General features: G+C 62.1%; 3 protein-coding genes across 18 annotated transcripts in view; all 3 read left to right on the top strand.

The window, feature by feature from the left end:
- Window positions 1–11564, top strand: part of EEF1D (eukaryotic translation elongation factor 1 delta) — a 19596-nt gene extending 8032 nt beyond the window's left edge. For 2 of the 12 annotated variants that reach the window (XM_025394366.1, XM_025394368.1), the window contains exons 2-8: window positions 4395–4518; window positions 4959–5030; window positions 9974–10073; window positions 10148–10248; window positions 10590–10811; window positions 11108–11302; window positions 11466–11564. In XM_025394366.1, coding sequence (XP_025250151.1) covers window positions 4402–4518; window positions 4959–5030; window positions 9974–10073; window positions 10148–10248; window positions 10590–10811; window positions 11108–11302; window positions 11466–11504 — 846 coding nt within the window. In that variant the 5' untranslated portion in view covers window positions 4395–4401 and the 3' untranslated portion in view covers window positions 11505–11564. Of the gene's footprint in view, window positions 1–418; window positions 2220–4394; window positions 4519–4958; window positions 5031–9973; window positions 10074–10147; window positions 10249–10589; window positions 10812–11107; window positions 11303–11465 lie in introns of those variants that run through there. The other 10 variants (XM_025394370.1, XM_025394372.1, XM_025394363.1 and 7 more) reach the window with 9 other exon arrangements.
- A 703-nt stretch (window positions 11565–12267) lies between these two features.
- NAPRT (nicotinate phosphoribosyltransferase) lies at window positions 12268–16468 on the top strand. Of its 5 annotated transcripts, none has more exons than XM_025395392.1 (13): window positions 12268–13214; window positions 13472–13599; window positions 13676–13758; window positions 14014–14144; window positions 14235–14350; window positions 14570–14766; window positions 14840–14980; window positions 15255–15339; window positions 15509–15589; window positions 15686–15788; window positions 15866–15981; window positions 16117–16224; window positions 16310–16468. In XM_025395392.1, exons 1-13 carry the CDS (start codon window positions 12989–12991, stop codon window positions 16370–16372), a joined length of 1578 nt encoding a protein of 525 aa, XP_025251177.1. In that variant the 5' UTR covers window positions 12268–12988; the 3' UTR covers window positions 16373–16468. The 5 variants fall into 5 exon arrangements, with proteins under 5 accessions (XP_025251177.1, XP_025251176.1, XP_025251178.1 ...); XM_025395391.1 differs by having other exon boundaries at window positions 15866–16020; XM_025395393.1 differs by lacking the exon at window positions 15509–15589 and having other exon boundaries at window positions 15866–16020.
- A 1833-nt stretch (window positions 16469–18301) lies between these two features.
- MROH6 (maestro heat like repeat family member 6) lies at window positions 18302–24860 on the top strand. The gene is made up of 14 exons (XM_025394568.1): window positions 18302–18872; window positions 19104–19256; window positions 19468–19622; window positions 20319–20436; window positions 20698–20882; window positions 20975–21112; window positions 21264–21378; window positions 21489–21632; window positions 21713–21886; window positions 22341–22508; window positions 22816–22935; window positions 23190–23292; window positions 23402–23467; window positions 23613–24860. The coding sequence occupies exons 1-14, from the start codon at window positions 18585–18587 to the stop codon at window positions 23837–23839; spliced, it is 2154 nt and encodes a 717-aa protein (XP_025250353.1). The 5' UTR covers window positions 18302–18584; the 3' UTR covers window positions 23840–24860.
- Window positions 24861–26761: the final 1901 nt, after the last annotated feature.

Genomic DNA, 26761 nt, shown 5'->3' with positions numbered 1-26761 from the left:
GGGTTTCACCGTGTTAGCCAGGATGGTCTCGATCTCCTGACCTCGTGATCCGCCCGTCTCGGCCTCCCAAAGTGCTAGGATTACAGGCTTGAGCCACCGCGCCCGGCCGTATTTTGTATTTCTTAGTAGAGACGGGGTTTCACCGTGTTAGCCAGGATGGTCTTGATCTCCTGACCTCGTGATCCACCCGTCTCGGCCTCCCAAAGTGCTGGGATTACAGGCTTGAGCCACCGCGCCCGGCCTTTTTTTTTTTTTGAGACGAGTTTCCTGGAGTGCAGTCGCGAACTCTGCTCACTGCAAGCTCCGCCTCCCGGCTTCACGCCATTCTCCTGCCTCAGCCTCCGAGTAGCTGGGACTATAGGCTCCCACCACCACGCCCGGCTAGTTTGTTTTGTGTGTGTGTGTGTGTGTGTTTAGTAGAGACAGAGTTTCAACGTGTTAGCCAGGATGGTCTCAATCTCCAGACCTTGTGATCCATCCGCCTAGGCCTCCCAAAGTGTTGGGATTACAGGGGTGAGCCACCGCACCCGGCTGAGGCTCCCTCTTTTCTAAGACCTTTGAGTGTGCTCTGGGTGTGGTACTGGTGTGGCCAGGACAGCCACAGAGGCCATTCTGTAGGATGGGAACACCAGCCACCACAGTGGGGTGGCCAAGCCTGTCCTATGCAAAAATGCAGAGAAAGCCAGTTAGCCAGTTAAAGCCTACTTCAGACAAATGATGAAAAATTTTATAGTATGAGTATGTCTCAGATATTTCATGGGCCATACGTTCACTTTAAAAAGGTATGTATTGTTCATGTATTGGGAGGCACTTGGCCTCCCAAAGTGCTGCGATTACAGGCATGAGCCACTGCACCCAGCCTGTTTTCTGTTTACAACAGAGCATCCCCCACATGGGCTTGACTTTCAAGTCCTTGAATGTCATCTCATGAAAGCCCCACTGGGGAGCATCCTCAGCCCCTGCCCTGGGAGGGCAGCCACGGGGAGGGTGGGCACGGGGCCACAGCCACCCGCAGTGTTGCAACTCTGCCCTCTGCTTGCTTTTTATCGCTGTGTCCGGAAGATGAGGAGCGGGAAGGCCTCCTGCACCCTGGAGACCGTGTGGGAAGACAAGCACAAGTATGAGGAGGCCGAGCGGCGCTTCTACGAGCACGAGGCCATGCAGGCGGCCGCCTCTGCCCAGCAGTTGCCAGCCGAGGGGCCAGCTATGAATGGGCCCGGCCAGGATGACCCTGAGGACACTGATGAGGCAGAGGCCCCTGACGGCAGCAGCAGGAGTGATCCCAGGAAGAGCCAGGACGGCAGGAAGCCCCTGCAGAAAAAGAGAAAGCGCTCCCCCAAGAGTGGGCTCAGCCCGGCGGCCCCGGCCCTCCTGGGGCTCTCGGCCGAACGCGTGTGGCTGGACAAGAGTGGGCTCAGCCCGGCGGCCCCGGCCCTCCTGGGGCTCTCGGCCGAACGCGTGTGGCTGGACAAGTCACTTTTCGACCAGGCAGAGAGCTCCTACCGCCAGAAGCTGGCAGACGTGGCTGCCCAGGCAGCCCAGCCTCCTGCCTTGGCCCCTTGGGGTCCCTGTACCCATGGAAGCCAGGTGGCCTGCCACCACGTGACCTGGGGGACCTGGGTCAACAAGTCCTCCTTCGACCAGGCTGAGCGGGCCTTTGTGGAGTGGTCTCAGTCCCTGTTGCTGGCTCCCGAGGGTGGCCGCAGGCAGGGGACTCCTGACACAGGCCAGCAGGCGGCCGTCCCCAACCCGGCCCACCGGCCCAGCCCACCAGTCAATGGCCAGCCCCCGCTGGGCAGCCTGCAGGCACTGGTCCGGGAGGTGTGGCTGGAGAAGCCCCGGTATGATGCAGCCGAGAGGGGCTTCTACGAGGCCCTGTTTGACGGCCATCCCCCGGGGAAGGTGCGCCTACAAGAGCGAGCTGGCCTGGCCGAGGGTGCCCGGAGGGGCCGCAGAGACCGGCGGGGCCGCCACGTCTTAGGGAACAAGCGGGCTGGGCCGCGGTGGGCCGACGGGGAGGCCCCCTCCGCTTTGCCCTACTGTTACTTCCTGCAGAAGGATGCAGAGGCCCCCTGGCTCAGCAAGCCTGCCTACGACAGCGCTGAGTGCCGCCACCACGTTGCCGAGGCCCTGCGCATGGCCTGGTGCCTCGAAGCTGCCTCCCTGTCTCACCGACCCGGTCCTCGGTCTGGCCTGTCCGTGTCCAGCCTGAGACCCAAGTAGGAGAAACGTGCTGGGTGGGCACCCAGCCTGGGCTGTGGGCACAGGGACAGCCGTCCCAGGCTGGGGCTCCTCCAGCTTCCTCCCCTGCCCACCTGGGGTGGGGGCTCCCGGAGACCTTGGGCCCAGCTGAGTTGAATGCAGCAGCAGACTGAGTAAAGGTGGTGCTGTGCTTGGGCAGTGTGGGTTCCAGGGACACTGCTTGGGGTTACAAAGTTCTGGGCTGTCTGGATGGGGGCAGGGAAGGGGTCAACACAAGGCAGAATCTCTGCCTCGCCCAGGGTCCCTCTTGGGCTGGGAAGCTCCCCGAGTCCCCTGTGGCTGTCACATGCCAGGGCTGAGAAGACAAGGCTACCCATAGGAGCAGGAAGCATTGAAGCTGGTTTCTGGCCCTAGCGCTCCCCTGTGATGAGATGTGGGAGCCAGTGTGTCCCTGCCTGCCCGTCCTGGGCACCCCCAGCTTTCTTTGTCACCTGAAACTACCTCTGAGGGAAGGTGGTGGTATCTCAGATGCATGGGCATGTGGCTGGTCAGGTGGCCCCCATCCCAGGGTGCCCGGTCTGTGTGACCTCCCTCTGGGTGCTGGGGGCTTGCTCCAGGGTGCAGGTGCAACCCCAGCAGCGGTCTCTGGGGCCAGGCAGGTGGGTAGGCGATTGGACGTGGAAGGGAATACAGAGGGCATGGAAGTGGCGAGGCTGGCCTGCTGGCGAGGGCGTCCTGGTGGTGGGGCGGGCTGAGTCAGCGAAGGACTCTGAAGGTCCCAGCCGAGTGTCCCAAGCTGCTGCCTAAGCCCCCAAGGAAGTGGTGCCAACCTTGGACCCCCAGGGGTCTGGATTTGCTGGTTGACAAGATCACCTGAAGGCGGGACCCCATGGGGGAGTGCTAACCTCCTGCCCTTCCACCTGCCCTGGTATTCACGGTGGCCTGGTCCCTCCTCGCCAGGAGAGTGTCCCGGGTGAGGGACGCGGAGGAGGCTCACAGACTCCAGCCGTTTGTTACCGAGAGGACACTTAACGAGGTCCAGCGATGGTCCGGAGTCCACACACAGACTGGCGGCAGAGCGGGATGGGGCCAGTTCTGATGCACTTGGTTGGACAGTAGGAGGGTCTTGGCCAGTCCAGGGTGGGAGGCAGCAAACTCCATAAAGAACCAGAGGGTCTGGGCCCCGGCCACAGAGTCGTCTGCCCAGCTCGTCTGCTGCCGGCCAGTGGGAGGAGCACGAGGTGGGGCTGTGTGCCAGTAAAACCATGGGCTGGGTTTGCCTGTGGGCCATAGTCCCTGTCTAGGGCACCCATTCTCGACCTTCTTGCTCTCAGGACCCCAAACAGCTTTCATTGTACCTATTGATTTTTACCACATTAACAATTAAAACTGAGAAATGGGCCGGGCGCGGTGGCTCACGCCTGTAATCCCAGCACTTTGGGAGGCTGAGGCGGGTGGATCACCTGATGTCAGGAGTTCAAGACCAGCCTGGCCAACATGGTGAAACCCCTTCTCTACTAAAAATACAAAAAATTAGCCAAGCACAGTGGTGCACACTTGTAGTCCCAGTTACTCTGGAGGCTGAGGCAGGAAAATCGCTTGAACCCAGGAGGCGGAGGTTGCAGTGAGCTGAGATCGCACCACTGATTCCAGCCTGGGCAACAGAGTGAGACTCCCTCTCAAAAAAAAAAAAGAAATGCTAAGTGTAATTATTTGTTGAAGAAGAAACTCGTTACATATTACTAACTTTTTTTTATGAGAAATACTTTTCCCATAACCAAAAAATTCAGTGAGCAGAATGGCCTTGCTTGAGATTTTTGCAAATCTCTTGGGTGTCTGGCTTAGTGGGAGGCAGCTGGGCCCTTGTACCTGCCTCCGCACTCCAGCTGTTTGACATAAACCCAGCTTCATGTGAGTGAAAGGGTAGGGCCTTGGGACCCCCAGAGGTTCTTGGACCACACTTTGAGAACCCCTCGTCTGGAAGACAGGCCTGGGGACGCCATGTGGGGTGAGGGCTTACGGGCTTGGTGTCGCTTTGTGGAGAACCACTGGTGTTTGAAGTGGGTGTCAGCCCTGCCGCACCCTGGTGCTTCTGAGCTGTTCTGACGGGGGTCTCTGTGGGGAAGGGTGAGGCCAGGGCTGTCTCAACCCCACTTCCCAGCCGTGTTGACTTTGCCTCTTTCCCCTCCCAGCAGAAAAATGGCTACAAACTTCCTAGTACATGAGAAGATCTGGTTTGACAAGTTCAAATATGACGATGCAGAAAGGAGATTCTACGAGCAGATGAACGGGCCTGTGGCCGGTGCCTCCCGCCAGGTGAGGGCTGCATGTGGGGTGGCTGGGTGGCTCTGCTGCCCGACAGGAGTGGCTGGGGCACACGAGGAGGGTTCAGCCAGGTTAGGAGGGCAGAGGCACCCTGGCCCAGTGGCTCTGCTGTGGGTGCTGGGCGTGGGGTCTTGGGGCAGGCGGCCTTGGCCGGGCCCCCGGGGCTGGGTCTGCTCAGGGCCCTCCTGCTGGTGCCTGTGCAGGTGGCATGGGGCCAGGCCTGGCACTTGTTCCCCGCAGACATGGGCGCCTGTGCCTGTCATCACAGCCTCAGGCACCTCCCACTTTTCTGGCCCGCTGAGCTCTCGTTCTGTGCAATACTTTCTTGCTGTCTCTATGTGAGGGTTCATGGGATTTTTTGGTTTGTTTTTTAATTAAATTCTTTTTTAATAAAAAAAAAAAAAGACTGGTTCTTTCTGCACTGTCTGCAGGAGAATGGCGCCAGCGTGATCCTTCGTGACATTGCGAGAGCCAGAGAGAACATCCAGAAATCCCTGGCCGGAGTGAGTACCCGCGGCCCACGGACCCGCGGGCTCCTGCTCGGCCAAGTAGCATGTCTCATTTTTCCTGATGCTGCTGGTGGTTTGGCTTCACAGCAGAGTCAGGGCGGAGTGCACAGCGCTGTGCTCCTGGGGCGTGTGGCTCTGTGGCCTCCAGGCCCGGACTGCCATGGACAGTGTTCTTACTCTCGCGTCCCTTCTGTGCTTACCTCTTGTCTGCCTGCTGGCGGTCACACTGGCCGTTCCTGCGGGGCCGGCTGGGAGCTGAGTGGTGCCATTCGCAGGGTGTGCTGTGGGCGCCTGCTGTGAGGGCCTGTGCTTCCCTGCTTGCTCCCCGTGGCAGGACTGTGTGTCTGCCGGGGCTTCCTGCGTTCCCTCTTAGATCTTGCCTCACTGGGGAGAGAAGTAGTGGTTCTGCAAGGTGCGAGGCGTTCTGAGCCTAGAGTTGGCACCATCTTGAGTTGGAGACCCAGAGAGGAGCCCTGTAGCCCTGCTTGGCCTCCAGGCCCCGGGCTGAGATCAGGAGTTGGAGGCAGTGGCTGCAGCCTGACAGGCTGGTTGGGGAAGGGTTGTCCTCTGGGAGGTGGCAGCCCTGGTATTCCCAAGGAGTTGGGGCTGCGCTCTCCCTGGGTTGGGATACTGTCCTGGCCCCGAGAACGGAGTCAGTGTTTCTGTGGCTGCTGCTGTGGCTTTCCACAGCTTCACACTGGAAACAGTACATATGTATCTTGCCGGGTTTCCAGGCCAGAAGTCTGAAATGTGTCTCAGGAGGCTGACCCCAGTGTCAGCAAGGTTGCCATCCTTCCCAAGGCTCAGGAGGAGTCTGTTCCTTTGCCTCTCCCAGATTCCAGTGGATGCCCACATTGCTTGTTTCGAGGTGGCCAGCAGGCAACCTCGTCACCCCCGCCTCCACTTTCATCTCACGCCTCTCTCCGAGCCTCCTTCCTCCCTCTGTCACTTACATGGTTATTGTGTTTGCTTTGGGCCCGCCAGGATCCCAGGTCCAGGACGTTCCCCACCTCAGAATCCTGAGTTTAATCATATTTGCTGATTCTTCTTTTTGCCACGTCAGGTAGTGGATTTGCAGGCTCTGGGGGTTGGGACGTGGGTGTTGGAGATTCTCATTGCCTCATTCGTAAGGTGCATTGCTCTCCACCAACATCTGCAGAAGCCTGGGTCCCCCACAGTGTCCCTCCAAAGTCCAGAATCCCATCCAATCAGGCATGGGGGATTGCGTGGTCCATCCTGAAGCAAAATTCCTCTCCATCTGTGGACCAGTGAAACTGGAAAACAAATTATCTGTTCCCAAAATACAATTGTGGGACAGGCATTCCCTTTAAAAATGGGAAAAAGAAGAAGGAAACAACAGGGTGTCACTAGTGTCCGGCAGTCACAGTCCAACCCGCGGGTCGCATGAGGTTTGAAGGGCGCACTCCTGTGTGGCCCATGGTTCCCCCCACTGTCATTTTTTAACATCCCTATTCCTACCAACAGCATGTTCGTGGCGGTTTAGGTTTAGGTTGTTCTAGAAGATGATGTGCCCTGCTCCTCACCTTCTCTGAGTTTTCACTGAGGGGCTTAGCATCTGAATCCTGTCAACAGTGTGCTCAAGATAGGCTAGGGTTTTTCTTTTGGCAGGGGTGGGTGGGTTGTGGACAGAATCTTGCTCTGTCGCCCAGGCTTGGAGTGCAGTGGCATGATCCTGGCTCACTGCAGTCTCCGCCTCTGGGGTTCAAGCAATTCTCCTGCGTCACCCTTCCAAGTAGCTGAGATTACAGGTGCTTGTCACCAAGCCCAGCTGACTTTTTTTTTTTTCTTTTTTTTTTTTTTTTTTTTAGTAGAGACGGGGTTTCGCCAGGTTGACCAGGCTGGTCTTGAATTCCTGACCTTATGATCTGCCTGCCTTGGCCTTCCAGAGTGCTGGGATTACAGGCGTGAGCCACCGTGCCCGGCCCAGTCTAGGGTTTTTGTGTCATGCTCCTCGGAGTTCTTCCCGCCTCACCACTGCCCAACTCCAAAGCCACCTCCATATTGTTAGGCATTCCAGCAGCACCCCACTTCCTGGGCCAAGATCTGTGTTGGTTTCCACTTGATGTTGCTGTAACACTGTCACACTTCAGTGGCTTAAAACAGCACAAGTTCCTCACCTTACAGTTCCAGAGGCCAGAAGTCTGAGATCGTCTTATGGGGCAAAATCGAGGCTGTGGTCCTTCTGGTGTCTCTATGGGGAGAATCCGCTTCCTTGTCTCTTCTGGCTGCTGGAAGCTGCTCACAGTCCTTGGCCCGAGGCTCCTAAACAGCTGTCGCATCACTCAGCGTGCCTCTCCCTTTCCTCGCTCCTGCTGCCTCGTGTGGGCCCTTGTGATGACAGTGTCCCCGCCTGGGTGATCCAGCATCTTCTCTCCATCTTGAGATCCACTTAAATTAATCATATCACATCTGCAGAATCCCTTTTGCCATGGGAGACTATATTTACAGGCTCTGGGGACTTGTATGTGGACATCTTTGCGAGGGCCATGATTCTGTCCGCCACAGTCACAGCCAGCTAGGGGTGTGCTGGCTCCCAAGCCATAAGCTGGGCATCCCTGGGTGGGTGGGCCCAGGAAGGGCTGCCACTCCTGTCTACCAGGTGGGTGCTTCTTCGTGCCTTGCGTTCTGTCCAGATCCCAACCCAGCACCCCTAGCTTGCCCAGGCACCTGACCAGGTCCAGGCTAGGCAGACACGAGATAAAGGTACCACAGATTTTTGCACCCAAGTCAGGCATACTGCCCTCCAGTGCCCAGAAGGCAGTGGTCGGGGGCTTGGCCCTGGGGCTGCAGGAACTCTTCAGCCCTGGCTGTGTAGGGTCAACCCTGAAGTCATGGTCTCTGGGACAGGCAGGTATTCACACTATTAGGGCTTAGGGACTGCTTTGTTGCTATAACAAAGTTCCATAGACTAGGTGACTTAAACCACGTGTTTTCTCACAGCTCTAGAGGCTGGAAGTCCATGATTGAGGTGGCAGCAGGGCTGGTTTCTCCTGAGGCCTCTCAGCATGTAGACAGTCTCCTCCACGTCCTCACACAGTCATCCCTCTGAGTGTTTGTGTGTCGTGATGTCTTCTTATTAGACACCAGTCGGATTGGATTACCCCCCGCCCCTCAGTGACAGTTATCTCTGTAAAGGCCTTGTCTCCAAATAAGGTCACATTCTAAGATACTGGGGGATAAGACTCCAGCATGTGGATTTGGAAGGACATTATTCAGCCCATGGCAGGGGCCCAGTCTCATCTTAGATTTGGGGTGGGAGCGCTCAGCAGACACTGGGGTTTCAGAACTGCAGGGTTTCTGGGAATGTGGTGCTGGCACAGGGTTTACTGGCATGGGTCTGGCTCTGAAATATTTGCCTTTGGCATCCCCTAAGTCCCTGAGGGGCTCTCTGAGGCCCGCTCTGATTGCACTGGGTGACCTGAACCTGCCCCATTGAAGCTGTGCTCAGGGACTCTGATGCCTAGCGTCCCTAGTCCCCCCGAGTCAGCATCAAGGGAGGGGGCTGCCCCTCTGGCCTGAGTGCTGTGGGCTGTGGCCTAGTGGCCTAGGGAGGGCAGTGGTGAAACAGTCCCCACTGCTCATCATGCAGCTCGGGGCCAGTGCTGACTTAGTGCCTCTTCCAAAGGGGACCTTTTGCTTGTCCTTGGGCCTGCTATGTGGGGTGCATGAGGCCTCAGGTGCCCTGGCCCTGCCACTCACGGATTCTGGCCTCCTCGGGACCCAGCCCCACCCCCTCAGGAGGTCTGCTGTGATTCTCCATGCCCCCTGACGCCCCACAGCCTGGCCCTCCCATGCTCCAGCTTCTGCCCCAGAGCTTGTCAGTTTCTGCCAGTGCCTTCCGCACCCCCACCACCATTCACGCGCCCCTGCCAGCCTGGCCTTTCCCTGCCCATTTCCTCCTGTGCCAGGTGGGCCTCCTGGGCCACAGTCTTGGCATTGTCCATGATCTGTGGGCTTAGCTCCCATACTCTCCAGATACATAAACAAGCATTCCCCACAGCGTGGCCCCAAGGACTGTGGCAGGAGGGCCCCAGGGCTGGTGCTGCACGTTGGGCAAAGGCCTGAGTGTGTCTGCACCTGCTGCAAGGAGCAGGTTTGTCTGCCCAGCTGCTGCAGGCCCCTCCTCACAGAGAGGGAGCCCCGGGGAGCTGCCAAGATGGGGTTGGCTGAGAGCGCCATGCAGCCAGGTACACGCTGTCCTTAGAGCCATCGTGTTGGTGGGTGGGCAGGTTAAATGGCCCATGCCTGCAGGTAGATGCATAAGGACTGGCTACTGTTAAGGGCCAGGAGTCTAGGAGCCTGTCTGGGCCCCAGGGCATCAGTCTGAGCTATGGCGGAGTATGAGGTGGGCTTGGGGCCCTGGGTCACCTAGAGACTGGCTTGCTGAGTGAGATGGCAGGCATGAGGCCCATGGAGACAAAGCTCTGGGTGGCTGCTGTCCACACAGGTGGGCTCCTTCCTCCTGCCCCCACTGGGCCCTCAGCTGCTCCCGCCTCCCATTTCCAGTGCTGCCTGGTCCCCTGAGGCCTGCCCCAGGTTGTCCCTAGGACTGTGAGTCCTTCACCATCTCCCACCCAGCCTCTGAGCCTGACTGCTCAGCAGGATCCTGACGGGCAGCAGCAGCCATGGTCCAGCTCCCCACAGCTTCCGTGTTTGGGGCACCAAGAGCTTCCTGTCCTGGACTTTGCCTGGCTGAGAATTTCACTGTGGTCTGTGGCGGCCACCATCTCCGAGGTCATATGTTTGAGCTGGGCATCAGCAGGGGGTACCTCCTGCTGTCCCGAGCCAGAGTTTTCCTCCTCTGAGTTCCTGCAGTCCTGAGCATGGCAGGGGGACCTGGTGGAGCTGACTGGAGCCTCTGAGGGGACCCCAGGAGCAGGCTGGGCACTGAGCCCTCCCCTCCTCCTGCCTTGCAGACCTCAGGCCCCGGGGCCTCCAGCGGCCCCAGCGGAGACCACAGCGAGCTTGTCGTCCGGATCGCCAGTCTGGAAGTGGAGAACCAGAGCCTGCGTGGCGGTGAGGCCCCGGGCCAGTGGGTAGGGGCTGTCCCTGGCCCCTGCCATCTAACCGTGCTCCCCTTGCCCCCACAGTGGTACAGGAGCTGCAGCAGGCCATCTCCAAGCTGGAGGCCCGGCTGAACGTGCTGGAGAAGAGCTCGCCTGGCCACCGGGCCACGGCCCCGCAGACCCAGGTGAGTGCTCTCCCCACGCCTGACACTGCAGGGACCACGTGGCCCTGCTGGCTTCCATGTCTCCATGTACACTGGCTCTAGCAGTGATGAGCTGGCAGCCAGAATACTGGAGTCCTCAGGTCCACAGGAAGGTTTACAGTTAGGCCTGCACTAATCCCCTGGGCAGGTAGAGGCAGTTCTTGTCTTTCCTGGGGCCTGCATGTGGGGAACCACAGCAGGGGTGCACAGGGGCTGCCCTTGCTCCGGTCAAGGGAGGGAGGAGGGCCTAGGAGGTGGCCAGGCAGCTCTGGGCCCTGGTTGGGGCGTCTCAGCCATGCCTTCTATCCCCTCCCCTGTGGCAGCACGTGTCTCCCATGCGCCAAGTGGAGCCCCCGGCCAAGAAGCCAGCCACACCAGCAGAGGATGACGAGGATGATGACATTGACCTGTTTGGCAGCGACAATGAGGAGGAGGACAAGGAGGCGGCACAGCTGCGGGAGGAGCGGCTGCGGCAGTACGCGGAGAAGAAGGCCAAGAAGCCTGCACTGGTGGCCAAGTCCTCCATCCTGCTGGATGTCAAGCCTGTGAGTGGGCAGCGTGGAGCTTCTGGGAGCCGGGCATTGCCCTGGTGCCTGCCCAGCTGGCTCAGCCTGTGACCCTCCCTCCCCTGCTCTCTCGGTTCTGGGGAGACTTTAACGCCAAGTTGAGAAGTCTTGGGATAAACACAAACTTGGAGACAGGAAGGTGTGAATTTGGATTTTCTGAGGGCCCTTTAAGGAAACAATTGTACACACAGTGGGTAGGGGGTGGGGGGCACGCAGGTACTTCCTGGGTGTTCTGAGGGTGGCTGACCCCAGCTTTTCCTCCCCTTTCCCCACAGTGGGACGATGAGACGGACATGGCCCAGCTGGAGGCCTGTGTGCGATCTATCCAGCTGGACGGGCTGGTCTGGGGGGCCTCCAAGCTGGTGCCCGTGGGCTACGGTATCCGGAAGCTACAGATTCAGTGTGTGGTGGAGGACGACAAGGTGGGGACAGACTTGCTGGAGGAGGAGATCACCAAGTTTGAGGAGCACGTGAGTGGGCTGGCCGGGGAGAGGAGACTGGGGGCCCTGGCCCATGCCCTGCACTGGGGCAGTGGGGAGCGAGTCCCAGAGTGAACCCCCCTCAGAGGAGGGTCCTGGCTCCGAGTGGGCTGTAGGGGAACAGCCCTGACCATCACCCTCCACTTCTCCTCAGGTGCAGAGCGTCGATATCACAGCTTTCAACAAGATCTGAAGCCTGAGTGTGTGCGCGCGCGTGCCTGAGGCCCTGCCACGATTAAAGACTGAGACCGGCCCTCTGGCTCCTGTCCTGGTCATTTCCTGCTCGTACCTGGCCTGTCTCCCTCCCTGCCTCAGCCCCGTCTCCGCCCTGCTGCTCCCACACAGTCATCTCAGCTGCTGCACCTTCTGTGGCCATGTGACCTTGCCCCCAGCAGACCTCTGCCTGTCCCTCCATCTCCTGGCCACTCCCTCCCAAAGCTCTGGCCCTCCGTCTTCTCCTTTCCATTGCAAAAGCAAGTCGAATTCATAGCGGTTTAAAAAGCCAGAAACAGAAACTGTTAGCTCACTATCTGGAGAGCCCACCACCCTACCACTCTGCCTCCTGTTGGCACTGTCCCCATGGGAGCAAGCGTGCAAGCCTGGAACTGTCCAGGAAAGAGGTCCCAATGGCTCCCGGCCCTGCTGCCATGCCCTTTGTCATGTGCTGTCACAGCCCTCCCCTCACCTCATTCATTCCTGGAAGCCCTGCCCCCTTGCTCCAGGGACTGTGCCCCTCCCCTGATGTTCTGGGGTGGCCGGAGTGTGGCTGCCTGGGCTCTGTGGAGCTGTGCCTCAACAACCTGGCAGCCCCATGTGGTCAGCATGCATGGCCACGCTCCCTCCCCTGGACCACACATGTCTGCATTGGGGTGAAAAAGGATGGGGTGTAATTACTTGATTATTTCTGATCAGACGGTGTCCTCAGGGCCCCAAGCCACAGGGGAATGGATTCCCCCTGGATAGTGGCCCCTGACTTTGCCCTCAAAGGTTTAGAAAGTTTCCTGTGGGGCTTGGAGTACAGGATCCCATAAAAGCCACCACTGAGGGACACTGGGCCTTCATAGCCACAGAAGGTCTTTTGGTGCCAGTCAACAGTGGGCCTGTGCCCCCCTGCCCCACACCTCCCTTTCCTGGGTGCCAAGCTCTTTCCAAACGACATTTGCGTCCATCTGGGCTCCCTCGTCCTAGCCTGGCTGCTCAAGCTCCAACTAAGGCAGCCTCTGGCCTCCCTTCCCAGGCCCAGGGCAGAAGCTGGCTGCTGGCCAGCGGTTGTCTTCTGGGTCGGTGCGGGTGGAGTCTGGCTGGTCTGTCCTCCACCCTTTCCGCCTCCTGGCAAGTCCTGAGCTGCACCTCATTGCCCGGCCAAGGGGCGGAGACACGGGCGACTGGGGGCACCTCCGGTGACCAGGACGGGGCTGCGCTCCAAAGAGGCCGTTGGGCCTGGAGTGGGGTTGGGGGTCCGAGAAGAGTTGAGTGACATCTGCCACCCCATCCCGGGTTCAGCTGTTTCAGCCCCTCTCAGCGCACGGAGACTGTTAGACCCTTCCCGTCCTCCAGCGCGTCCCGTGCCCCTCCCAAACCGCACGATAAGCCCCACCGGGAGTGCGCCATAGGCCGGGATGCGTCACGGGGCCGGGGCGGGGCGGGCCGGGCCGGAGTCCGGACGTCGGGAGCGGGATGGCGGCGGAACAGGACCCCGAGGGGCGCGCGGCGGCGCGGCCGCTGCTCACCGACCTCTACCAGGCCACCATGGCGTTGGGCTATTGGCGCGCGGGCCGGGCGCGGGACGCCGCCGAGTTCGAGCTCTTCTTCCGCCGCTGCCCGTTCGGCGGCGCCTTCGCCTTGGCCGCCGGCTTGCGCGACTGTGTGCGCTTCCTGCGCGCCTTCCGTCTGCGGGACGCCGGTAGTCCCCCTGCCTGCGCGACGAACCCCCCACCCCGGGAGCCCCCCACGCCCGACGAACCCCTCACGCCCGACGGAAGCTCCCACCCCGGGAGCTCCCCCTCACGCCCGACCGAAACCCCCACCCCACGATCCCCCCCACGCCCGACAGACGCCCCCACCCATGGCCGGTGCAAGTCCCTGCCCCGCAATGGAACCCCGATGTCCCATGACTGGTCTGTCCCCACGCTGGTGTCAGCGCAGTTACCTCGTTTCCAGACGTGCAGTTCCTGGCCTCGGTGCTGCTCCCAGACACAGACCCTGCGTTCTTCGAGCACCTTCGGTCCCTCGACTGCTCCGAGGTGACGGTGCGAGCCCTGCCCGAGGGCTCCCTCGCCTTCCCGGGCGTGAGTAGGGGTGACCGGGCGGGGCGGTGGCCACGGGGTGCTGGGCCGGGCGCGGAGCTGACTTCGCTCCCCACAGGTGCCGCTCCTGCAGGTGTCCGGGCCGCTGCTGGTGGTGCAGCTGCTGGAGACACCGCTGCTCTGCCTGGTCAGCTACGCCAGGTGGGCTGCGGGCCGCTGGCAGGGAGCGTGGGTTTGGGATGGGCCCCCAGCGCTGGGGCTGCGTGCTGGACTGTGGCAGCAGGGCTGGCTGCCCAGGGTCCCAGGGCTGGCCTCCCACCCCCACTGTGTAGGGTGTAAGGAGGGGTTGGGTGAGGGTGGAGTTCCCGGGTTGGAAGTTCCAGGCCCCAGGTCACCGCTGTCTTGGTTGGCCTGGTGACCCTCACCCTGGGCCCCGTGACTCTTGTCTCCCTACAGCCTGGTGGCCACCAATGCAGCGCGGCTTCGCTTGATCGCAGGGCCAGAGAAGCGGCTGCTAGAGATGGGCCTGAGGCGGGCTCAGGGCCCGGATGGGGGCCTGACAGCCTCCACCTACAGCTACCTGGGCGGTGAGGGTCTGGTGCGGGGGAAGGCAGGGGCCGGGAAGGAGGAGCCCCGTCCTGGCCCAAAGTCCCCCAATCCCACACCTTCCTCCCCAGGCTTCGACAGCAGCAGCAACGTGCTAGCGGGCCAGCTCCGAGGTGTGCCGGTGGCGGGGACCCTGGCCCACTCCTTCGTCACTTCCTTTTCGGGCAGTGAGGTGCCCCCTGACCCGGTCAGTCCCTCCTCTCAATCCTGCCGTCTCCAGGCGACAGGCCTCAAGCCAGCCCTTGCCCTGGGGAGAGGTGTGCCACCCAGGCAGGTCACCCCAGTGCTGTCCCAGGAAGCTGGCACAGGCTGCATTACCTTTGCCCTCAAACTGGGGTGTCCCTGGCGGCTCCCAGGCCTCATTCTGCATTCCTGGCCCCCATTCTTCACCAACCCCATTCCACAGATGTTGGCGCCAGCAGCTGGTGAGGGCCCTGGGGTGGACCTGGCGGCCAAAGCCCAGGTGTGGCTGGAGCATGTGTGTGCCCACCTGGGGCTGGGGGTGCAGGAGCCACACCCAGGTGAGCGGGCAGCCTTTGTGGCCTATGCCTTGGCCTTTCCCCGGGCCTTCCAGGGCCTCCTGGACTCCTACAGCGTGCGGAGGTAAGCCCAGGCACTTTAGGAGTGGGCTCAGCAGAACCTCGGCAGCCCCTGACCCCCTTATCCATTCCTGCAGGAGTGGTCTCCCCAACTTCCTAGCAGTCGCCCTGGCCCTGGGAGAGCTGGGCTACCGGGCAGTGGGTGTGAGGCTGGACAGTGGTGACCTGCTACAGCAGGCCCAGGAGATCCGCAAGGTGTTCCGAGCTGCTGCAGCCCAGTGAGTTTCCTGGGGAGGAGGTGTGCCTGGTGGGAGACCCCTGGGGAGCCAGGATTTGGGAATAGGGCAGGGAAGGACAGTGAGGCACTCGGCTGTAGTTTCAGAGATAATATTGCAGGCTGTGGCAGGGAGGTAAGGGGTGGGGCTCCCTAGGAGCTCCCAAGCAGGTGAGCGTAGGTGTCCCTGACTGAGGTGGGAGGGGAGCGGGGGGACACTGGGGTGAATCAGGAAGACCTGAGGGGCGGCCCCCACCCCTTCTCCACCCACGCGGCAGGTTCCAGGTGCCCTGGCTGGAGTCAGTCCCCATTGCAGTCAGCAACAACATTGATGAGGAGGCGCTGGCCCGACTGGCCCAGGAGGTGGGGTGGATGAGGGGGTAGGCAGAGGGTGGCTGGGGGGTTCCTGGGGGCCCCTGCAGGTTCTGGCTGGGCTTACTGCCACCTCCTTTCCCCTACCCAGGGCAGTGAGGTGAATGTCATTGGCATTGGCACTGGCTGGGCTCACTGCCACCTCCTTTCCCCCACCCAGGGCAGTGAGGTGAATGTCATTGGCATTGGCACCAGTGTGGTCACCTGCCCCCAACAGCCTTCCCTGGGCTGCGTCTATAAGGTGGGAACAGTGTTGGGGGCCCAGGTGGGGGCAGGTCTGAGGGATGGTGCTGGGTGGGGCATGAGGACCAGCCAGCTCAACGCCTTCTCCCTGCAGCTGGTGGCCGTGGGGGGCCAGCCACGAATGAAGCTGACCGAAGACCCCGAGAAGCAGACGTTACCTGGGAGCAAGGCTGCTTTCCGGCTCCTGGGCTCTGACGGTGAGACCCTCCCATGCCCCCGCTGTCTACCTTCAAAACACCAGGGCCCCCCCTTATTCTTGCCCCCACCCACACAGGGTCTCTACTTATGGACGTACTGCAGTTAGCAGAGGAGCCAGCGCCACAGGCTGGGCAGGAGCTGAGGGTGTGGCCTCCAGGGGCCCAGGAGCCCTGCACCGTGAGGCCAGCCCAGGTGGAGCCACTACTGCGGCTCTGCCTCCAGCAAGGACAGGTGGCTACCCCACCGCCCTCACCTGCCCTCCAGCCCCAGTAGAGCCCTGACCAGGAGCCAGCCCCAAGCTTCTCTTTCCTTGCCTCTTCCCTGCAGCTATGTGAGCCGCTCCCATCCCTGGCAGAGTCTAGAGCCTTGGTCCAGCTGTCCCTGAGCCAACTCAGCCCTGAGCACAGGCGGCTGCAGAGCCCTGCACAGTACCAGGTTGGAGGGAGGCCTGCCCTGTCATTCTGCCCTGTGTGCCCCTGCCCTTACCATGCCCACCGCTCTCCTTCTCTGCTCCCTGCAGGTGGTGCTGTCTGAGAGGCTGCAGGCCCTGGTGAACAGTCTGCATGCAAGGGCGTCCCCCTGAGACTGCCAGCTACAGGCCCCAGTGGACAGTCTGCGTGCAGGGGCGTCCCCCTAAGACTCGGAGCGGGGCTGCCTGGAAACAACACGAATCGCTCACTTCTCCCCACAGCTTGTCCTGTGTTGTTTGTGTCATTTGTTCACCCAGCCCACACTCACCTGGCCCCAGGGCCTCCCGGGCTGGGGCTGGGCTGGAGTCGGGAATCTGAGCTTTGCTGGAGGGAGCAGGAGGGTTTGCATCCCAGTGAAAGCACAGGCCCTGCCGGGTTGGGAGACAGCCCTGTACTGAAGCCTGAAGGGCAGTGAGGAGTTCCCCGACTTGGGGTGGGCTGTGGGGAGTCAGATCCCACAGTAGAGCTGCGAGCGCACAGGCAGGGAGGGGTTTGGCGTCTGCCTTGAAGTTGAGGGAGTTGCTGCGGAAGACCTTTCCTTGCTAGAGGCAGGCTGGGGGCGGGACAGGATGGGGGTCAGTGCCAAGTAAGAGGGTCCAGCCGTGGCCCTGGGCTTCCATGCCTGCCTAGGCACCGTCCCCCAGGCTCAGGGTAAGTGAGAACATCTCAAACTCCCCATGCCAAAAGGGAGAGCTCAGGTGTCTCCTGCCACTGCTGCTGCCAACCCGGCACCCCCCTGGCATCTGACCTCAGGGACATAGCTCCTGACCCAGCAGCCCACGGAAGGAGAGGAAGAAGGGGGAAGAAGTTGAAGCTCCAGGAGCTGACTCAGCCCCAGACACCTGACTGGAGTGGCACTGCATGTGGCTGTGTGCTGGGCTGGCCCTGCCTCTGTGCCAGCAAGTTCCTGATCTCAGGGTTCCACCAGTTTGGGCAACACGAGCTTCAGAGGAACTGCTTGGGAGAGGGGTTATAGGCTTGGCAGGAAGTGGAGGCTGGGGGCCTGGGCCTCTCTTGTCCAAGCAGCCTGAGGTGGCACAGAAAGGCAAGGGCGTGGGGGGAATGCCGACCGCCTGGGGTGCGTCAGGGGCACTTCCGTCTGCCAGGCATTCCACCAGACCAGCTCATCTGGCTCCCCGGGGCTCAGGATGGGCAGCATCCACTGTGTGGTTGGCTGAGGGTGGAGGGTGGGGACTCAGAGCAGAGGTCCGGTCCAGCCAGCCCCGGGGAGTACCAGCTAGGACAGAGATACAGACTCACAATCACTGGACAGAACACACCACACCCCAGGCCCACAGGGCACCCGCGCACTCCGAGGGGCCCAGCCAGGGTGGCTGTATTCCGTTCTTGCACTGCTGTAAAGAAATAGCTGAGACTGGGGTAATTTCTAAGGAAGAGAGGTTTAATTGGCCCGTGGTTTCGCAGGTACAGGAAGCATGGCTGGGGAGGTTTCAGGAAACTTACCATCTTGGCGGAAGGGGAAGCGGCAGGTCTTACATGGCTGGAGCCTGAGAAAGGGGTGGGGCGGTGCCACATGCTTTCAAAAAACCAGATCCTGAGAACTCTATCATGGGGACAGCACCGAAGGGGGAAGTTGCCCCCAGGATCCAGTCACCTCCTACCAGGCCCCACCTCCAGCACCGGGGATTACATTTCAATGTGAGATTTAGCCAAGGACCCAGGACCCAGAGGACCTGCACAAGCTCTGGAGGGGCCGCCGCTCCTCTGGCATCTTCGCTGCCCGCTCCACCCCTCCGGACTGCCCCAAGCTCACCCAGTCATGCCTGTTCCAGGGTGTCTGACAGAGCCAGCGTGCAGGGGGCGGGGCTAGCCTCTAGCCCCAGGCCCAGTGGGGAGCTGACTGCCATTTGGGGGCTGAATCAGGCCTCCGCTCACGGTAGGGCGCAGACTTCTGGACCCTTCGAGGACCTCCTCAGAGCTGTCCACAACTGCCCTGAGCCCCCTGGTCAACAGGAGCTGGTAGTCAGGGTGAGGGCCCTTCTCCCCCTTTCTTTGTGGATCTGCCAGCTTTTGGGGATCCTGTTCCCAGGGCCCTGGTGGGTAGAGCCACACCACAGGCACTCAGGCTCCAGGTGGCCACTCCCCTCCAGCAGCCCAGGCAGGGGGGCCCCTCAAAGGCCCATTGTAGGCACCTCCGTGTGGCTCCCCAGCCCCCACAAGCTCACGCTCGCACACGCGCCACCACGCCCATCCGTGGTCCCGCCTGTGGTCCCGCCTGTGGTCCCGCCTGGGCCAGCTTCTAGGTCAGTCCTGGGCACAACTTCCCAGGAGGAGCAGTGACAGGTGCTGCAGGCAAGGGCCGCCATGGCTGGGGGTGTGTGGGGCCGGGCCCGGGAGGCTCCCGTGGGGGCTCTAACCCTGACAGCACTGACTGAAGGAATTCGAGCCAGGCAGGGGCAGCCCCAGGGACCCCCTTCCACAGGCCCTCAGCCCAGGTCCTGGGAGCTCAAACCTGAAGCTGAGCCACAGACCCAGGCACTCACTGCCCCCTCTGAGGCTGAGCCTGGACGTGGGGCCACCGTCCCTGAAGCTGGCAGCGAGCCCTGCTCCCCCAACAGTGCCCTGGAACCAGCCCCTGAGGGGCCTCACCAGGTGAGGGGTGAGGGAAGGGATGTTGTGGGAACCGGTTGGGGGGTCCTGTGGATGCTAGGTGGAAGGCGGCAGCGCGGGGCGGGAGCGGTGCTGGACCTGGGGGAGGTGAAACAGGCTGGCGAGCAACAGAGGAGCAAGGGATTTTGTAGGAAGCCAGGTGGGAGGCTGAGAGACCAGGAGGAGAGCTAGGAGAGGTTTGGGCACTTCAGACGCCCCACCCTCCTGCCCTAGGTTCCCCAGAATTCCTGGGAGGAGGCAGTTCTTGCCGACCTCGCATTGTACACGGCTGCCTGCCTGGAGGAGGCTGGCTTTGCAGGGACGCAGGCGACAGCGCTCACCCTGTCCTCAGCCCTGGAGGCCCGAGGGGAGCGGTTGGAGGACCAGGTCAGCCTCCACCCACTCCATGCTCTACAGACTCCTGCCGGTTCGCGAACCAAGGTGGTGGGAGGGGCCTGGAGAGAGCAGCCTGACCCCGCCACCTTCAGGCTGCTCCTGCCAGGTGGGATCAGGGTGGGGGTGGAGGTGGGGTGCAGGCCAGAGGGGAATGGACGGTGGAGGAGGCCTGACTGCTGAAGTCTGCACTCCTCCCCACCAGGTGCATGCTCTGGTGCGTGGACTGCTGGCGCAGGTGCCCAGCCTGGCGGAGGGGAGGCCCCGGAGGGCGGCCCTGCGAGTGCTGAGCGCGCTGGCCCTGGAGCATGCGCGGGACGTGGTGTGTGCGCTGCTACCCCGCTCTCTGCCCCCCAATCGGTAACCCTACCGTCCTGGTCCTGGCCCTGCGGTCCCCACGCGGCTTCCTTCCCCCTTCCCGCTTGGCGGTGGAGTCTGGCCCCAGAAGAGGGAGCTGAAAGGGGGCCTCCTTATTCCAGCCCCGTGATGACTCGTGCCCCGTATCCATTCCCGCTCCCCTCACTTTTAGCTCTGCAAACTCCCCCCCGACCCCCGCACTCCTGTCACAGAGTTTCTGATGCTGGGCTCCTCTTTTGGAGCCACCTTCTATCTTCGGGTGGTCTCCCCTGGAGACCATCCTGGGGTTGGCTCTGGAGTGGGGTGAATGAGGCTGGGGGGCTAATGTGCCTGGACATCCTGGCTCTTTGGTTAATTTGCCCCAGAAGTTATCTTTGGTTTTATTCTCTGTGGCGATTTTTTTTTTTTTTTTAAAATAATGCCAGGTTTATTTCACTGTCGCTGACCCAACAGGACTCCCAGTGGGTCCCCACCCTGCAGCTCAGTTTGAGACAGGCTATGCTGTGGTCTGCACAATTAACACTTCATTTGTTTCTCTGGGATTTGGGGATGGGGAGAGATGGGGGTGGTTGTTTCCTGCCCCCGCCCTGCTGGAGTCCTACTGGCTGCCTTCACCCTGGCTGTGGACTCCCTACATCCCCTGGACACCCACCCCTGCACCCATTCCTTGTCTCACACCAGCCCCCTCCAAACCCTCAGGGCAGCAGCCGAGCTCTGGCACAGCCTAAGCCGTAACCAGCGTGTAAATGGGCAGGTGCTGGTGCAACTGCTGTGGGCGCTGAAGGGTGCTTTGGGGCCTGAACCCCAGGCGCTGGCGGTAGGTGGCTCCAGCCATTACCACGGGGCAGGCGCGGGGAGGAGGGGAGGGGGGAGGGGGGAGGGGAGGGGAGGGGGAGGGGAGGGGAGGGAGGGAGGGAAGAGGGTGGGGACAGGGAATTTGCACCTAGGTAACTGCTCCTGGAATGTCCCACGCATGTCTGAGGCTTAGTCCCTGTCCTGTTGACGGCACGCCTGTCCCTCTGCTGCCCAGTGAAACTCTGGGCGCGCCCCAGGCCTAAGTGGGCCACTTGCTCCGTAGGCCACGCGGGCTCTGGGGGAGATGCTGGCTGTTTCAGGCTGCGTGGGAGCCACGAGGGGCTTCTACCCACATCTGCTGCTTGCGCTGGTAACACAGCTGCACAAGCTGGCCTGCAGCCCCCACTCCCCCGACATGCCCAAGATTTGGGTTCTGTCCCACCGGGGGCCACCACACAGCCATGCCAGGTGAGAGGCAACACCAGGGTATGTGGGGTGGGCCAGCATGCTGTCACCCTCTCAGCCCCCACTGCCCGCCTGCTCACTGTCCCCACCATCAGCTGTGCCGTGGAGGCGTTAAAGGCCCTACTCACCGGGGATGGAGGCCGCATGGTGGTCACATGCATGGAGCAGGCAGGAGGCTGGAGGAGGCTGGTGGGAGCCCACACCCACCTGGAGGGTGTCCTGCTGCTGGCCAGGTGAGAGGGGCCACAGGAAGTCACACCAGGGCCAGGTGCTGGGCAGGGGGACAGAGAAAAGGCAGGGGCATGAGGGTGGTGTTGGGATGGCGTCTTCTCGAGGAGTAAGGCCGCCAAACGGAGCGAGAGCTCCCATTTCCACCCACCCCAGTGCTATGGTGGCACATGCCGACCACCACCTGCGAGGCCTCTTCGCAGACTTGCTTCCGCGGCTGCGCAGCGCGGACGACCTGCAGCGCCTCACGGCTATGGCCTTCTTCACCGGGGTGAGCCTGCTTCCCGGATGGGTGGTGAAGGGTGACCCTGGACTTGATCCCTGAGTCGCAGCGGCCTGCACGGGGACCGCGGGCGTGCTGACCCCGTGTGCCTCGCCTAGCTGCTGCAGAGCAGACCCACCGCACGGCTCCTGCGGGAGGAGGTCATCCTGGAGCGACTCCTCACCTGGCAGGGAGACCCCGAGCCCACCGTGCGCTGGTTGGGCCTGCTGGGCCTGGGCCACCTCGCGCTGAATCGCAGGAAGGTGAGAGAAGGGGAGGGGTAGAGAGAGTCCTGACCGGGTCGCGGCGAGGTCTGCAGGAGGCTGAACTCGAGTCCCAGCAGGTGCGGCACGTGAGCACACTGCTGCCGGCACTCCTGGGCGCACTGGGCGAAGGCGACTCGCGGCTCGTGGGTGCAGCGCTGGGCGCCCTGAGGAGGCTCCTGCTGCGGCCGCGGGCGCCTGTGCGGCTCCTGAGCGTGGAGCTGGGGCCGCGCCTCCCTCCGCTGCTGGATGACGTGAGCAAACTCCCCGCCTCCGGTCCCCGTCCCTCCGGCTGTCGTCGCCCCCGCTCCTCCAGTCGCTCCCTCCCAGGCCCCGCCCCGCCCCTCCAGTCGCTCCCTCCCAGGCTCGGTTCCCACCCCCCACCCCCCCCACCGTCTCTCCCCCCAGGCTTCTTCCCGCCCCGCCCGCCCGCTGTCGCCCAGCTCCGCCCCTCCAAGGCCGTGTCCCGCCAAGCTCCTCCCCGCTAGACTTTTCCTTCCAGATCCCATCCCTCCAAGCCCCACCCCCCGTAGGGGCACCCCAGGCTTCCCAACCAGGTCCAGCTCCAGGCCCTGTTCCCTGTCCCCAGATCGCACTGAGTCAGCAGCCTTCCCTAGACCCCCGCTTCCTCGCTCCGCGCTGGCCACCCCCTCCCACCCTTGCAGCCCCTCTCATGTCCGTCCGCCCTGACGGCGCCCTCCCACGCAGACACGGGACTCAATCCGCGCCTCGGCGGTCGGGCTCCTTGGGTCTCTGGTGCGCCGGGGCCGGGGCGGGCTCCGGCTGGGGCTCCGTGGCCCCCTGCGGAAGCTGGTGCTGCAGAGTCTCGTGCCGCTCCTGTTGCGCCTGCATGACCCCAGCAGGGACGCTGCTGAGGTCAGCTGCCCCCCACACCATGCCACCCCTATGCCATCCAACACTCCCCACTCCCACCGTGCCTCCCCTCTCCCACCGTGCCTCCCCTCCGACAATTACAGGTCAGGGACTCCCCCATCCCAAGGACCTCAGGGGTAGGCGTCACGGGCGACCAGGTTACTACTGCTCTTCCCTTGAGATTCACTCCGGGCCCCTGCCCTGGGCTCTTTTGCCCCTCACCTGATGCCCTTGCTCCTCCTCTTCTCACCCCCACCTTTTGCCTTTCTACTTCCTGGACCCCTGACCCGGCTCCCTTCCCCTATCCCAGAGCTCAGAGTGGACCTTGGCACGCTGTGACCAGGCCTTTTGCTGGGGCCTGCTGGAGGAGATGGTCACTGTGGCCCACTATGACAGCCCCGAGGCCCTGAGCCATCTCTGCCACCGCCTGGTCAGTAGGGGAAGCAAGCCGACCACAAGGGGATATGATCAGCTGCCCACTTGTTCCAGGGTTCACGGGGGCCCCCAAACCGTTTCTACCACAGCCAAACCAGATAGGCTACTGGTGGGACAAGTCCAAGGCCTCAGACCATGCCACTTGCCTTGGGGGGCTCCCCTGGAACCCCGGCCCCTGGATTCAGCTCTGCAGCCTCCTCCACACTCAGGATCACCCTCCTGTCCTGCCACTAGCCCTTTTGTCCCCAGGTTCAGCGATACCCAGGCCACGTGCCCAACTTCCTGAGCCAGACCCAGGGCTACCTGCGGAGTCCACAGGACCCCCTGCGCCGGGCAGCTGCCGTGCTCATAGGTGAGGCCGCCCGGGGTCACACTGCCCCTGGCACCAGGGCTGTGGGAGCTGGGCCAGTCCCGCCCTGTGGGGCTGTGGGGCCCGCAGTCATGCATCTGCTGTGGTCCAGGCTTCCTTGTCCACCACGCCAGCCCCGGCTACGTCAACCAGGACCTGCTGAGCTCCCTATTCCAGGGTAAGGCCCCACCTTGCCAGGGGATGGTGTTCTGGAGAGGTGGCTGGTGCTAGGGCGGAGTGGACAGGAGCGGTGGGTGGAGGGCCCGGGGCCCGGGCACTCGGCCCTCCTGGGCTCCCCAGCCTGAGCTGCGATCTCTTCGCAGACCTAGGGCGGCTGCAGAGCGACCCCGAGCCGGCTGTGGCCGCGGCAGCGCATGTGTCCGCCCAGCAGGTGGCGATGCTGGCCCGCGCCCGGGGCCGCCCCCGCGGGCCCCGCCTCCTCCGCCTCGCCCCGCGCCCCGCCCGGCCCCCACCCGTCTTCGCCGACAGCCCCTTCCAGCGCCCGAGCCTGGCGGGCCGCTGGGGCTGCTCCGGACCCCGCCGAGTTTGAGGCTGGGGGCTGGGACCGGCGGGCCAGGATCCGACTCGAGGACCCCACGGGCACAGCAGCCCGTCCCCACCCCGACGGAGGGGCTCCCTGGGCCTGGTGCTGGATGCCAGTGCCCGCACCCACCCCCCCACCACCGCGCCCCCTTTTCAGGCACCCACCACCCTGATGGCGACCCAGAGGGACAGCCGGCACCCATCTGTCCCCGTCAGGGCTCTTGTTCTCACAGCCCCCTGGAGGGTGCCCCGTGCCCCACCTTGGGCCTGGCTCCTGGCCCAGATGGCACCTGGCCTCTTGAGTCTGGTGGGGGACCCCAAAGCTGGTGGTCCCATAGGCTGCCCTCCTGGGTCTCCACCGTGGCCTGTCCGGGCCTTGGCCGGCCCTGCAGCTGCACCCCCGATCCTCATCCTGCAACATTCCTTGCCAGCATCCTGAGGCTCCTGGCGGGCATCCTCTCTGCTCAAGAGTGTTGACCTGTCTCCCGGCCGCACCTGCTGTGCCCCCTCAGCCAAGCCATCATCACCTCCCTTCATCATGTCAGGCCTCATAGGAGCCAGGCCTTCTCCAGAAGCTGCCCCGACCTCCCCCCAAGCTGGACCACGTAGGCCCTGGATCACACCTGGGGGTTCAGATGTGGGGGTCCTGTGTGCACGCCCAGTCAGACTGAGCACTCATGACACTACCCCAGCACCTCTCCCAGGGTTAAATGAGGAATGCGCCACCGGACACATGAGGAAGAGGCTGTTCTGGGAGCCGGCAGTGCTGTGCCCTCACCTCTCTGACTTTGTACAGCAGGTTCCTGCACCTAGGATGCCTGCCTGGAAATGTCCTCACATTCAAGGCCTCCTTTGCAGCCTCCCCCTCAGTGAAGCCTCCACACATGCACAGGGCGTGTGCGCAGCCTTGTGAAGGGCTGGGACCATTTCCCCAGACTGGGGCCTCAGGAGCAGGCATGGGGTCCTACTGACCTGTCTCCCCGGCTCCCATACAGAAAACATCTAAAATAAACACACATGGATGGAAAGCGTTGAGCATCTGTTTCTTTCTTTTTTTTTTTTTGAGGCGGAGTCTCGCTCTGTCACCTGGGCTGGAGTGCAGTGGCCAGATCTCGGCTCACTGCAAGCTCCACCTCCCGGGTTCACGCCATTCTCCTGCCTCAGCCTCCCAAGTAGCTGGGACTACAAGTGCCCGCCACCTCGCCCGGCTAGTTTTTTGTATTTTTTAGTAGAGACGGGGTTTCACCGTGTTAGCCAGGATGGTCTTGATCTCCTGACCTCGGGATCCGCCCATCTCAGCCTCCCAAAGTGCTGGGATTACAGGCTTGAGCCACCGCGCCCGGCCGCATCTGTTTCGAATGTGGTTATGGGAGCTGACCCTGGTCCAAGATCTGGCTCAGGCTGGGGTCATAAGCCATAGGCCCCGACATGGCCCCAGGTAAAGAGCCGGTTTGGCAGCAGGGTTAAAGGTCAGGCAGACTCCAGGCACAGGCTACGACCAGGTCAGGTTGGGTTAACCATAAGACAGAGAAGCTGCACTCTGGTCTAACAGGCACGGAATGGATGGGGTTAGAGCTGTCAGCACTGGGGTGAGGGTCTCTTTGCAGGTCATATGCGGGAAGCTGAGGATCAGGTCAAGGGCATGGGTCTCTGTGGAGCAGGGGGCAAGGTTTGGTGGATTAGTTTGGATCCTCCACAGCAGATACCAAAACGGGATTCAACATACAAGAAACAGATCAATAGAAAGTCAGAGAGGCCAGAGGCCACCAGATGCCCAGTGAAGGTCAGATGGAAGCACCTTGGACGTCCGTGCTAGCCTTCAGGAAGCTCTCAAGCCAGCCATCTGTCCGAGGTCCGCACCTCCAAGGACAGGCTGGGAGCACCCATGGGGGGCACACCCTCAGCACTGGCAGGGACGGGTTTTAGGACACAGCCACATGGATCCTCTCGGTAGCAGCCCCAAAGAGGGAAGCAAGCCCGGCCTCCTTGCTCACTTTGCAACCAGGAGCCAGCCCCCAGGGCAAGCATGTGCTGCCAGCCTAGCAGAGGCATGCCCACACCGCACAGCACGCTGGACAGTCTTGCGGGCAAACCCAACAGTGATGTTATGCTCACTCCAGATGGGGGCTCAGGCGGGGAGCGCACTGCGGTGTGCAGGCAGCACCCCGTGCTCCTCCCCTCCCTCATGGTGCCCAGGAGAGTCTGTGCCATCCTGCAGCAGGCTGTCTGCAGTACAGGCATGGCTTGCACCACACAGCTGCCTGTTAGGAATGTGTCCAGCCCCGCCTTGCTCTGGCACTGCCCAGAACCTGGTTGCCCTGCCAGGAGGAGTGAGGTTCATGTAAAGTCCACCTGGTCTCTGGAGTGTGACTCTTCCCTGCTGGAATTCCTGGGAGGCTCCAGGTGGCACAGGGGGCTGGTCCCTCCATGGGGATGCTGTGGCCCCCGGGGTCCATCAGACCCACCTGCAGAGAGCCCACCCCAGGGCAAATCTTCCAACGGGGTCTAAGATTGGAGGGCAAGAGGGCAGGTGCACCCTGACACTCATTCCCTTTCCACCTCTAGCCAGCGGGCCAGGACAGTCTTGGCCTTGATGCCTAATCTCTAATGGGCAATGTTGCCGAGAGCTCACTGGTGGCGCAACACTCAAGATGGAGCTCAGGTGTGGCCTATCGCGTGGCATGGCCTTGATGGTCTCAGGGCGCCGAGGCTTTGCCTTGTGTGCCTGCCCATTTCAAATGCTTTCTTGGACCCGGGCTACTCCTACCCCACTCACCCTTTCGAGTCACCCGAAAGGGTTTTCAAAGGAGGACCATGAGTCTGAGAGGCGTTGAGTTTGTTCCTACACTGTGGGTGGGAGTGTCTAGGAAGTTCTGTAACTTGGATCTGAGATATCTGGAGTTTGCTTTGTCTCCTATTTCAATGTTAA

The sequence above is a fragment of the Theropithecus gelada genome, chromosome 8, assembly GCF_003255815.1.
Source record: "Theropithecus gelada isolate Dixy chromosome 8, Tgel_1.0, whole genome shotgun sequence".
In the NCBI taxonomy this organism is placed as follows: Eukaryota; Metazoa; Chordata; class Mammalia; order Primates; family Cercopithecidae; genus Theropithecus; species Theropithecus gelada.
Note: the sequence above shows the minus strand (reverse complement) of the source record. Positions and strands in the feature narration are given on the sequence as shown.